The 11,938-nt window shown below is 54.3% G+C and overlaps 5 protein-coding genes across 5 annotated transcripts; 3 read left to right on the top strand and 2 right to left on the bottom strand.

The window, feature by feature from the left end:
- Positions 1 to 272: 272 nt before the first annotated feature.
- On the bottom strand, positions 273 to 572 carry AB675_2862 (uncharacterized protein; the record flags this gene model as incomplete). Its single annotated transcript, XM_018142867.1, has 1 exon — positions 273 to 572. The coding sequence occupies one exon, from the start codon at positions 570 to 572 to the stop codon at positions 273 to 275; it is 300 nt and encodes a 99-aa protein (XP_018005221.1).
- Positions 573 to 754: 182 nt separating this feature from the next.
- On the bottom strand, positions 755 to 1,537 carry AB675_2861 (Alanine racemase TOXG; the record flags this gene model as incomplete). Its single annotated transcript, XM_018142866.1, has 1 exon — positions 755 to 1,537. One exon carries the CDS (start codon positions 1,535 to 1,537, stop codon positions 755 to 757), a length of 783 nt encoding a protein of 260 aa, XP_018004995.1.
- A 505-nt stretch (positions 1,538 to 2,042) lies between these two features.
- On the top strand, positions 2,043 to 4,220 carry AB675_2860 (uncharacterized protein; the record flags this gene model as incomplete). Its single annotated transcript, XM_018142865.1, has 1 exon — positions 2,043 to 4,220. The coding sequence occupies one exon, from the start codon at positions 2,043 to 2,045 to the stop codon at positions 4,218 to 4,220; it is 2,178 nt and encodes a 725-aa protein (XP_018005075.1).
- Positions 4,221 to 5,528: 1,308 nt separating this feature from the next.
- Positions 5,529 to 8,605, top strand: AB675_2859 (Serine/threonine-protein kinase RAD53; the record flags this gene model as incomplete). Its single annotated transcript, XM_018142863.1, has 2 exons — positions 5,529 to 7,237; positions 7,303 to 8,605. 2 exons carry the CDS (start codon positions 5,529 to 5,531, stop codon positions 8,603 to 8,605), a joined length of 3,012 nt encoding a protein of 1,003 aa, XP_018005054.1.
- A 1,255-nt stretch (positions 8,606 to 9,860) lies between these two features.
- On the top strand, positions 9,861 to 11,391 carry AB675_2858 (putative alpha-1,6-mannosyltransferase MNN10; the record flags this gene model as incomplete). The annotated part of the gene is made up of 4 exons (XM_018142862.1): positions 9,861 to 10,206; positions 10,258 to 10,546; positions 10,593 to 10,939; positions 10,997 to 11,391. The coding sequence occupies 4 exons, from the start codon at positions 9,861 to 9,863 to the stop codon at positions 11,389 to 11,391; spliced, it is 1,377 nt and encodes a 458-aa protein (XP_018005279.1).
- Between the last annotated feature and the right edge of the window lie 547 nt (positions 11,392 to 11,938).

Genomic DNA, 11,938 nt, shown 5'->3' with positions numbered 1-11,938 from the left:
TACATGGCAAAAGCCAGACCAGGGCACTCCTGAGGAGTTGCAATTAGGTAGCTGAGTGGCGGAAATGAATAGTGTGCTTGAACGCACACACTGCTTCCCTTCGGCAGTGCTGCCCCTGTCCTGGGTATCGCGTGCTCATCTCATCTGGGTCATTTTGCGCTCTGCTCTACTGCGTATCCTGATCTCTTCTCGCTGCGGGACCAACAGGAAAACACCACAAGCTCCTGAGTAGTCCTTCCCCAAAAATTGTCTCTGACTACGGCCGCCCCCGTCTACAGCTCATCCGCATCGTCCGCCTTGCTCTTCTTCTCCTTCTCCTGCCCCTCCGCCGCCTTCTCACCATTCGCATACTGATCGAACCTCCTCTTCTTCCCGTCGCCACCCTTACCTGTTTTCGCCTTCGCCGCAGCCAGCACCTCGTCCATCACCGAACCCAACTTCTCGATCGCCTCATCTTTAATCTGATAATGCACGACTATTCGTCCAGCATAGAACTTTAAACCGTGTTTCTTCCCACACTCCACGAAGTCGCTACCTTGAATCCCCGCGGCTTCCAGATCTAGCCAGACCATGTTCGTCTCGGTTGGGCTGGTCAGCTCCCCGCCCCTGTCCAGCCACATCTGCGCTACTTGGAGAGCGCGCTCGTGTGTGACGCGCAGCTTCCCGCCCTCGCCATGAGGCCCCGAGCCAAAAGTCTCGTCCACGGCGACGCGGGCGGCGGCGCTGATGACGCCGGCCTGGCGCGTGCCGCCACCTAGCATCTTGCGGAAGCGGCGGCGTTTGATGAAGGATTTGCTGCCGACGATGACAGATGGATAGGGGCGCCGAGGCCCTTGCTGAAGCAGAGGGAGACGGAGTCGAAGAGGTTGCAGAAGTCCGAGAGCGAGCCGGCGGCGTTAGGGTGGGTGGAGGAGGCGACTTCCCAGATGCGGGCGCCGTCGAGGTGCATTTTAATTCCGTGGGATCGGGCCCACGTGGAGATCTCGCGGAGATTGGAGAGCGGGTTGACGGTGCCGTTGAGAGTGTTCTCGAGGGAGATGACGGCGGTGGGGCAGGCGTGCACGTCGTCGCTGATCACGGCGTGGGCTTGGATGTCCTCGAGAGTCAAGTGGTGGCCGTTTGAGGGGACAAGGGGAAGGGTTTGTGCGCCGGAGATCATGGACAGGCCGCCCGCTTCGTAGTTCACGATGTGGCATCTGTGGTCGCAGAGGACGGAGAATGGTGGGGAGACGAGATGTGTGCGTAGGGCGACTTGGTTGCCCATGGTGCCAGACATAACGAGCAGGGCGGCTTCGTGACCTGTCAGCGAAGCGACGTGGGCTTCGAGGGCGTTGGTGGTGGGATCCTCCAGGACGACATCGTCGAGCAGAGTTGTGTTGCTGATGGCGTGTAGCATAGAAAGCGTCGGGGTTGTCATGGTGTCGGATCGGAAGTCATATGCAGCAGGACCCGGCTGGTGCCAGGCGGAGACGTGCTCATGGTTGCCGTTGAGGGCATTTGCGTGTCCATTGACAGGCTTGCCAGCTGCGGTTGTCATGGTGTGGTGTGGGTTGAGGCGATGGTGCGTGAAAGAAAGCGAAGCGGTGGGACGGCAAGTGAATCTAGATGCAAGACGATGTGGAGGTCTGATCGACTTACATATAGATAACATCACCCACCTATATGACTCGGAATCATTCTACGCCCTTGTGGTTGCAAGAGTCTTACAATTCGACGGAATTCGATGGTGATTGCAGTCTTCCTGGCTGTATGCAGAAGGTGCCAGTGACGGCCGACATGATGGAGATGGCCGTCTAAGAAGACCAATGCTACAAATCCGTCATACAGATTCCCCCAATCAGCTAGGCTGGCCCATAACGTCGCTTAGCTTCATTCGCCCGGCAACGAGTCGCGCTCGGGTCAAATGCCAGCACCACGGCCACTTGAAGGCGCGTGCATTCGCGAGTCGCGTCCAAGTCCGCGCTCTATGATGGACCTCCTCTTTTGCTATTGCAGACCTGACTAGCAGATGTTCTAGTAACCTGCGTACGGGTCTTATCATCATGGCGCAATCACGAAAGGCGACCGGCGAGCAGCGCAAAGCGCCATTCAACAAAGTACACGTCTTCTGCAATTCCTGTCAAGCGAACTTGGGCACGTTCAAGAACGAATGGATCAAACTGACGTCAGCGTACGCGCGACCCAGAGAGCGGGGAACCAACAAGGGCACGCGCATCGGCGACATCACCAGAGTGGTTCCTGATGGCGTCGTGCACAAGATGGCCGCGGGCTGCGAGATGGCGGAACTGTTCTGTGTTGGCTGCGATACCGTCGTCGGTCAGCACTGCAAGGATGCGCCGGAGCGAAAACGTGATGCGATGAAGGGACAATATTTCTACAAGTTCTCAAAGGCACATATCAAGGATGCGAAGACAAAGGCTGTTGTCGAGCCCGCCTTCCTCAACGACGAAGCGCCACCTACACCGAAGGCTCGCGCTAGGGCTGTCACTTCGACCAGCATGTCGAGCCCGGCACCTCGAAGGGTCATAAGCGCGCCCATTGCTACTACGTCGCCTGCGAAGGACAGCAACACTCCCAGTGACCAGCATGACGGCGGGAATAGCAGTCCTCCCGTAGTACCCCCCGATGACGAACAGAGCGGTCTTCTGAACAGGCTTCTCGAGCTCGAGCGACTTGTGAGGTCCGGGAGTATCGCCACACCGGCTGTGCAGGCTCGCCCTGAGCCCACGCCAGTCCCACAGCCTACACATGCTTACGCTCAGCCTCCACCCGCTCTTCCACAACACGATCAAGTCATTGAGGATCAGAGAAGACAGATCGACTCCATGTCTGCGCAATTGACAACACTGCGTGGCACAATCGACGATCTGAGAGGTGTCATCCAAGATCTTCGAGCCGAGAGATCTCGGCAACAGTCACTCTCGCTACAAGAAAGTGCGATGATGAAGAAATTTGACGAGATGGTAAAGTCTGTTAGAAATGGGCAGGTGCCGGACACGGAAGCAGAAACACTCCGCGCAGAAAATCAGAAATTGAAGGACAGGCTTTCGACCATTGCGGGAGCCATGAACGTGTCATCAGAAGAAGAGCACCAGACTGAGCAAAGCACAAACCTCGGAAAGCGGAAACGTGAGGAAGGGAATCAGTCAAGAGCTGGCTTCCGACCCAACGACAACTATCGTCCAAACGAAGTGAACCATGTGCCCAACGGCAACGACTATTACCATCCACTCACCCCAGAGTCAATGCAAGAGATGGCAGCCCGAGGACAGACGCCAGCAGCACGACCTGGTCCCCCAAATCAGCCATATCCGCCGAACAATTTGCACTACGTGCCTCCGCATCTTCGATACCAGCACAGCGAGCCTGATATGAGACAGTACGGCCCCCCTCATCCAGCTAACAGTGGCTACCCACCACCATACCCGCCACCTCCGCATCCATACACGTCAGGTATGGACAGTCATTATCGCCCACCTATGCCACCACCTCGACCAGACTCACGAATGATGGCACATCCCCCACCACAGGGACCAGCACACCACCCCCCAGGTGACCGACCCAGCAGCTCGGGCCATCCAGTGGAGTTCAAAGACGATGAGATCGCCACCGCCAATGCCTCCCACGTGCCAATGTCGGCACCACTTACCCGACCACCGCCGCAATCATCTGTGCCTCCACATGGACCACCTCCCCCAAACGGCGCACCATATCCCAACGTGCCACCCAACGGATTATACGATGCACAACAGCCTCCCCATGCACAATTTCAGACCCCGACCACCGCAACGAGAACCAAACCCGTCGCCAGGTCAATGACGTGCAATAGCCTTCGGCAGCCTGCCACAGGTTATGGCCTCAACAATGCCCTTCATTTCACACCAGACCTAGTAAAGCAGCGGATACCAAGACGCAATCGCGGCAAGAAGTCTTCCTTGGGAAATGAGGACACGTCCGCTAAGACCGAGACAGAGTCTGTGGTTGGGATTGGTGATGGTGTAGGGACCGCGAGCAGAGCTGGGACGGTACGACCTACTGGGCAGCCTTCAGATGGAGACGACGACATCCCGATTGACCCTGCTCTTGTGCAAGCTAGGAACGGAGAGGCAGGCGGAAGTCAGGGTTCGAAACGAGGCGGCGCGCGGAACGGAATAGTGGTCAATGACTCTGAAGACGAAGACGCAGCGGGCGACGGGCTCTATAAGCAGGAAGGCCACTAGTTCTGTGAGGAAAGGTGCAAGGCGGCAGCCAAGGAAGAGTGTGGTTGTCAGCAGGGACGAACTGGCAAATGATGACGATGGAGACGAGGATGAGATTGTGCAAGTTGACGGTGCTTGAGTGTGATCCGTCGCCTCTATGAGGGACACATCATTACTGTTACGATGTACTGGATTATGAACTTGCATGTACCAGGATAGCTGTCCGAAGTGATTGGATTAGTTGCGGTTGGGAAGATACAATTCGCCAGAAAACAGCAGTCCAAACATTCCAGTCCCAGTGACTGACCACGTAGATCGATCACGACGGAACGATCTACCCGTTGTGCTAATGCAACTAGAACTCGGATCTGTAGTTCGGATGCACAGAGCAAACATTCATCAGAAGCAAAGTCGTCTCAGTCGTCAACGACCTTGACGAATCACGATCACAGGCTTGGCAAGCCATCGGTCATCGGCTCGGGGTGTCAATCCCTGCTAGCCCCAGGCACATACACACCCGCAGGATGGGATTGTGCTAGGCATCGGTTAGCCCCGCATGTCCGACAGGCTTCGAACTGCGGCGCGGCTCGTGGCTCGTAGAAATAAATATACACTTTTCGGAACACGTTTTGAAGTGAGCACCTGCAACTATCTCTCGTCTCTTGTGACCTGCTGCTCATTTGTGACTGGTTGGGGAAGGTATAGGTTGTAGCGTTTGTTGCATAATCGGGTCGAGTGCGTCCCGGCACGCCTTCGTTGTGTCTTCTTTCAGAGAGGTTCGAATTCGGGTACGTACAAACATGAGTGTCTGATCTGAGAACGATTACTGAGTGAGGGCAGGTTTGATTGCTGCAAGAAGTGAGTGTCCACCTCTTCTGACTCGAGTGGCCTGCAAAGACTGTTCTCCGGAAAAGAGGAAGCTCTTCTAGCGATCGAGTCTCGAGGTCGTCAAGCCGGGCTTCAAGATATGTACAAGGTCTTCGTGGAGCCGGGAGGATATTAGAGACCGGTTCACCAGCAAGAGAGAAAGAGCCTGTGATGGTCAAACCTGTTCATTCATAGTGGATACGCTTGTGTTGCCGGGTCAATATCACATTTGTCCTTGAAATTTGTGGAAGAGAGATGCTGACTCGAGAGTGCGCAGTCCACGTTGTATCAGAAGAGGCACACCCAGCTGTGGTGAGGCGGCTTGCCACCTCGGGGGTATAGGAGCATGAGCACGGCAAGCCACAAGTAGTGCCGGCACAGCACTACACCAAATTCAGAAGCAGTCCCTTGAGTCATGTTTAGCAGTCGACGTCTGCCCAAACTACCGACCCGTTAGGGACGATGAAGGGCGCAACCCAGCCCCAGACGCAGCCTCTCGAAGACGGTCGGAATGGCAACCACCTGTCTGATGTCTCCAACGACGACCTTACAGATGTCATTTGTCTGCTAAATCCTCAGTCAACCCTAGCACATGCTGCTGTCAGGGCGACGATGTTGTCAGGACCCCAACACATACACCAGAACGACGATCTGGAAGGCTTGACTGACTTCGATATCGCCCTGCCACAGTACCAGGAGCCTCGAGAGTTTGCTTTGCGACTCTCATCTACGGTCAAGTCACCCAGGGACGGATTCGTGTTCGGCAGGAACCCTGATGCTTGTGACCTGTTGCTCACAGATGACCCTGCTGAGAAACTAATCAGCAACAAGCACTTCAAGATCCATGTCAATAGTCATGGCAGCTTGATGCTGCAGGACATGTCAACAAACGGCACCTTCGTTGATGATCAACACCTGAGAGCTAGGCGTCGAGACGCCATGCAAAAGTCCCCTTCTCTGGCTCTCAAAAGTGGTACAATCATATCAGTCGTCGGCGGAGGACAAGCTCGGGCAGAAACAAAGTTCCTGGTACGCATTCCCAACCGAGGCAGCTTCGAAGACGAGTACGAGCGCAATCTGCGACGGTACCTCGAACTGCGAGGCACTGTTGCAAACTTCGCCTCAATGCGCGAGAGCGTCTACGGAAATCATTGGAATGGCGGTGCCTTGTACAACTTTACCGGCATCATGGGTAAGGGCGCCTTTGCCAGTGTGTATCGCGTGCAGACTAAGCGTGACGGAATATTCTACGCCGCCAAAGAGCTGGACAAGAGGCGCTTCATCAAGAATGGCATACTGGACATCAAGTTTGACAATGAGCTCAAGATCATGCAGAACCTAAAGCATCCAAACATCGTTGAATACATCGATACACAGAACTACGAGAACTGGGTATACATCATCATGGAATTGCTCAATCACGGCGAGCTTTCGGCAGAACTGCGCAGCCGTTCGTATCTGCCAGAAGCGGAAGTACAACAAATCACACGGCAGGTCCTGCACGCATTGTACTACCTCCACCGGCGTGGTGTCACACATCGAGACATCAAACCCGACAATATTTTGATTGCATCCCGAGATCCATTGATAGTCAAGCTAGGGGATTTTGGGCTGTCAAAGTGTGTTACAGATCAGGAGACATTCCTCAAGACATTTTGTGGAACGCTGCTGTACTGTGCTCCAGAAGTCTATCCTGACTACAACTCGTATGCACAGGGTGCACTGCCCAAAAGGCGTCGCATAGGTGAGGCTGCGGCCAAGGCATCACCCTACGATGAATCAGTGGATATGTGGTCTTTTGGGGCCGTCGTCTTCCACTTGCTTTGCGGCAAAGCACCCATCACTGGTCGAGGAGACGATCGCGGAGCACAAATGCTCAGCAATATCATGACCAAAGACGTGGACTTCGAGCCTCTTAGGCGACAAGGCGTCAGCGCGGCAGGCATTGACTTTGTCGCAGGCCTACTCAATCGTGATCCTCTCGCGCGACCCAAGGAACCGGAATGCCTTCGACACCAATGGCTACGTGATGTCCCGGACATTCTCGAGTACGACGAAGATGACTCGGGTGCAGAGCTGTTCCGTCGTGCTCTTGATGCTGTCGATGAAGCCCCAGAAGACGAAATCAATGAGGCTATGCTACAACAGCTCAGTCAATATGCTGAGGTTGCGTCTCAGCACTCGAAGAGTCCTCAACGTGCTCACAAGCGTCAGAGGACTGACATGGATGGAGCAGTCGAGCCGGTGGCGCCGATGATGTGCATTATCCTAGCTTGCCCACTGGCGTTGGCAGCTCAATGCTCGACACCGTGCCCCCTCTGCCACAGGCACGACTCTTTGGCGAGATTACGCCATCAGTACTGAAGAGTTCCGGCGTTTTCGGTGCGCCACTCGCAATTGAGCGCGGCACGACTCCTGGTGAAGTCGAGGATAGGTCAAACGTTGCTCAGGCAACGAGAGCGATCCAACATGGCCTCGAAAATATCAGTGTGAACGACTGGCGGAGCAGGTATTCCGATGACACTGACATGAGTCACGCAGACTTTCCCCTTCCACCAGGCCGAGCACTTGCAGCTCCAAGTTTGCTGGGCGCTGAAGCACAAATTGGGGACCTAAACATGGCCTCTGGCTCCGCTGCTTTGGCAAGCAACAACGCGAAGACCTCTCACGATGGCGGCAAACACATAGATCCAGCGCTGTTGCCATCAGGTGCCCAATCTCGACCACCCATAATCACAACCCATGCCACGAAGCAGAATCCAGGTGGTGATATCATCGATAATGAGAACATTCCGCCGACTCGTGAGGCGAACGACGGCATCGATGTCAGCAAAGGTACCGGGCACGTTGTATCTCCGAGGAGGAAGGCCGTAACCTTTCAAGGGCAAGAGACTTCCTACGAAGGACTGCCACCACTGCCACTTGCGCAGACAATGGACACTACGCCAAAGCGTGGGCCCGGAACCAGAAATCCGTCGCAAGAGCAGTCACCCGTTGTGAAACAACAAACCGGTCTGGAGCCAGGTATGGGTCAGTACGGTTGTCTGACAAGCGTGCCTGGCTCATACATAAACGTCACGATCCCCCTGCTGCGACGAGAAACAGCCTGGGGCCGGTCACCGGCATGCACTCAGCAGCACTACGACACCAGCGATGTTTGTATCGCGCGCATGGCGCTCAAGATCCATTTCCATTCGCGGGGTGTGGAGGAGGTCGAGCAATCTGGCGGTGACTGGACCATGGTCGAAGGCATTGAAGCGTTGGTCTCAACGTCGACATCTACATACATTCGCATCAACGATGTCAAACTCCGCAAGAGCACCGACGATGGCCATGATTTCCTTTTCGGAAAGATCTATGATGGAGATGTCATTACTGTCGCCGACGAAACGCAAGCGGATGGCAGATTTCTCAAATTAAAGGCAGAAATACTTATCGGAGACAGTGCTCGTCCCCGGCCAGATGATGAGGCAGGCTTTCAAATTCAGCAGATCAGGACCGAAAAGTGGAAGGAGCATTTGGCGGCGGTGGTAAATTGAAGATATCTCGTGCAAGAAGGGATGTACACTCAAGCAAGGAGTTCGTTGGAGTTACTTTTTATCGCAAGGGAGGGAAAGTACCTAGATTGCCCGTCGCCCATGCTATGCCAAGTTCATGTACAAAATAGATAGTGATCTGTGCTCAAGATGGGAGGTTGATACTGTTATCTCGCTTGCACCGCAGACGGTCACGCCTCGCAGCAAGGGCATAAGATATGGTCGAACGTTGCAGATCGCACTGGAGCAAAGCTGTAGGGCCAAGGAGTACTGTGCATCCACAGCATTACAGGTAAAGCAAAGCTTGGCCTTCGACTCTCGACTGCAAGCGAAAGGGCGGCATTGTTGCTGGATGTGCTCTTTGTCGCTGCCAGTGCCAATGCGATGCTGGCGAACACTTTGTACTGGGCCCGATGAACGATGGCTGGGCGTCGAATACCTACTTGTGAAAGCTCCCAGTGCACATATTGTAGTGGTGGCGCAGTGATCAACAGGGGCATGGTTAGTTAAAGCTATCGCCTACCGACTCCGGCTATCACCCTTCACGCTAGCCTTAAATCAGACGGGTCCTGCAGGGCCACGGCGACGCCATTGATATCAAAAGTTGCTGTTTCACAAGCACAATATATCAGCCGCAAGCCACAAGGCTTTGTCGAACAATCAAAATTTCAGGTCTCTCCTCGAACACAGTGTATGACACGTATACAGTCCAGACCTAGCATAAACGCTGGCCAGCAATGCTGCGAATTTAGCCTTCCGTTTGCGAGGTCGCGCCTGCACCGTTGCGACTGCGGCCAAGCGCGCAACTGCCTCTCCTTGACAGATTGCATCCGAATACAACGGTGGCACATGCTACACAAGTTGCCTCGCAATTTCATCTCGACCGCATCGTCCCGGGTCTGCGTGTCGAAGGTACCAGATCTTTGCATTCTACGTTCCCGGGTCTACTCTCCCTAGCGTACGAGCACTGGCGACCCAAAGGACCGAGACCGTGGGACACCCACGGCGGCGTCCCTCCGGTAGCAATCATCCCACTGCATCTGAATTGCAGCAGTCAGCTTCAACATCACCAACCTCTGGCATCTCGCTGGGTATCCAACCGCAGCCGCTGACTCGCACCCTTTCTCCGATCCCCTCGATACCCTCTACCCCCACACGAAGTCCTTCTATGTCACTTCCGCGGTCATCTTCACCAAATGTCAACGGAGGGTGGTCGTCTCGAGGTTTGACAGATGACTCGTATTCGAAGTCGAACGGCATGGCGGACCTGGGAGACAACGACGAGCATTGGGCCGCTGCGAAAGCCAAAAGCCAGAAAGTTCGAGGACAGCCCTCGATACAGAGAAAGAATGAAGGTTTCTTCCAGCGATCGAGACGGAAGATCTCCCAGACATTACCTCTTCCAGCATTTCATAAGTACGGTCACGGTTCCCGCACAAATTGGCGAGAAACAGAAAAGCTGGGCCGCGGCAGGTGGACGCCACGTGAGGGCGGCACGTGGTCCAGAGTTAGGACATTTGTAGGAAATGTTTTGCGAAGGTTCAGAGTGGTGCTCATAGTGCTCGTATTTATCACACTGAGCACTATGCTCATATCTCAGACAGGTAAGCCAAGGTAGTTATTCAGATCTGGCACCTAGACTGACGCTCATGTAGGAATTCAGCAGCAGTACCGAGCAAGCAAGTCGCTCGGCGGAGGCAGCAACTTCGTCATTCTGCTGGCAGCCAACGAAGGTGGAGGTGTCATGGAATGGAAAGGCCCACGAGAATGGGCAATCGAGAGAGACAGCATACGGAACAAAAGAAAATATGCCGACCGATGGGGCTATCACCTCGAGGTCGCCGACATGAGCACCAAGAAACGATATGCGCACGAATGGCGAGAAAGCTGGGAGAAAGTCGACAAGCTAAGGGACGCTATGGCTAAGTATCCCAAAGCCGAATGGTATGTGGTCGCAACAACACTCTGGCTATTGTGCTGACGGATATAGGTTCTGGTGGATGGATCTGAACACGTTCATCATGGAACCATCATTATCTCTGCAAAAGCATATTTTCAACAACTTGAAAGCGAGCACCTACCGCGACATCAACTACTACAATCCCATGAACATCACACATCCACCGGAGTCGTCGATCCTGGACCCTGTCAGCGCCTCGCCGCTAGGTGACGGCGACCCTTCCTCAATAGATGTCATTCTTTCGCAGGACTGCGGTGGCTTCAACCTCGGATCGTTCTTCGTACGGAGGTCGGAGTTCACCGAGCGTCTGTTTGACATATGGTGGGATCCTGTGCTCTACGAACAAAAGCACATGGAATGGGAGCACAAGGAGCAGGGTGAGTCTCGCGTGACCTGGTCTTGTTCTTGCTTGTCCAGATGGCTGACATGAACAGATGCCCTCGAGCACCTGTATGGCGCGCAACCATACCTGCGGTCGCATATCGCTTTCGTCGACCAGCGAAAGATCAACTCCTTCCCACCTGCAGCATGCGAGGTCGAGACTACCGACGAACAGAAGGAGCTAATCAAACAGAAGAAAATGACGCAGCCCATCGACAAACGCTTTCACTACAACGAATTCGACCGTGACTTTATGGTTAACATGGCTGGATGCGAATGGGGTCGAGACTGCTGGGCAGAAATGTATGCATATCGGGAGTTGAGCATCCGAATCAACAGATCTATCTTCAAGAAGATCAAGGACGCAGTTAGTGGATTCTTCGAGCGACTCTTCGGAATTGCTAAGAAGGTCGATGCGAACGACCAACAGAGCGATTCAGGGAAGTAAATGGCACCATCTGTGATGAGCTGGCTACATTTGTGGACCATATTGTGATGTGACATGACCATAGACCTTGCAGCAAGCGTTCGAGAGCTTCGGAGAGCCAGATGTAGACTATATCGAGTTGGGGGTAAGAAGGAATTATCAACGCATTTCGACTTGAACAAAGCGCTCCTCGATCGACGCCAAGATCGCTCAGGTACGAAGTACATGCCCTGGCCTTGCCGTATCGCCTAGCACTCGCTTAGCTTCATATTGAATCTGTCATCCTCGCGATCTTGTGCTTTGACATCGATCTCGCCCGTATCTCTTGTCTCCTTCGTGCAACATGCCATGTCGCGAGCTGACTGTTGCGGTACGGCACAGGATGGCGCGGATGTTACATCCTGTTCGCTTCTACACATGTATGCCGTGTGCTTGTAGCTAACGTCATGCCGAGGCCACAACCGACATTCGAGGCAACAGCGGAGAACATGTTAGTACCGTTGCACCGGTACGATAAGCCGCCGGAAATGCAGGTCCGTGATGCTATTCATGCAAGTCCATGGGGGCG

The sequence above is a fragment of the Cyphellophora attinorum genome, assembly GCF_001299255.1.
Source record: "Cyphellophora attinorum strain CBS 131958 chromosome Unknown Contig2, whole genome shotgun sequence".
Taxonomy (NCBI): Eukaryota; Fungi; Ascomycota; class Eurotiomycetes; order Chaetothyriales; family Cyphellophoraceae; genus Cyphellophora; species Cyphellophora attinorum.
This window is presented reverse-complemented; position numbering and strand designations above follow the sequence as displayed.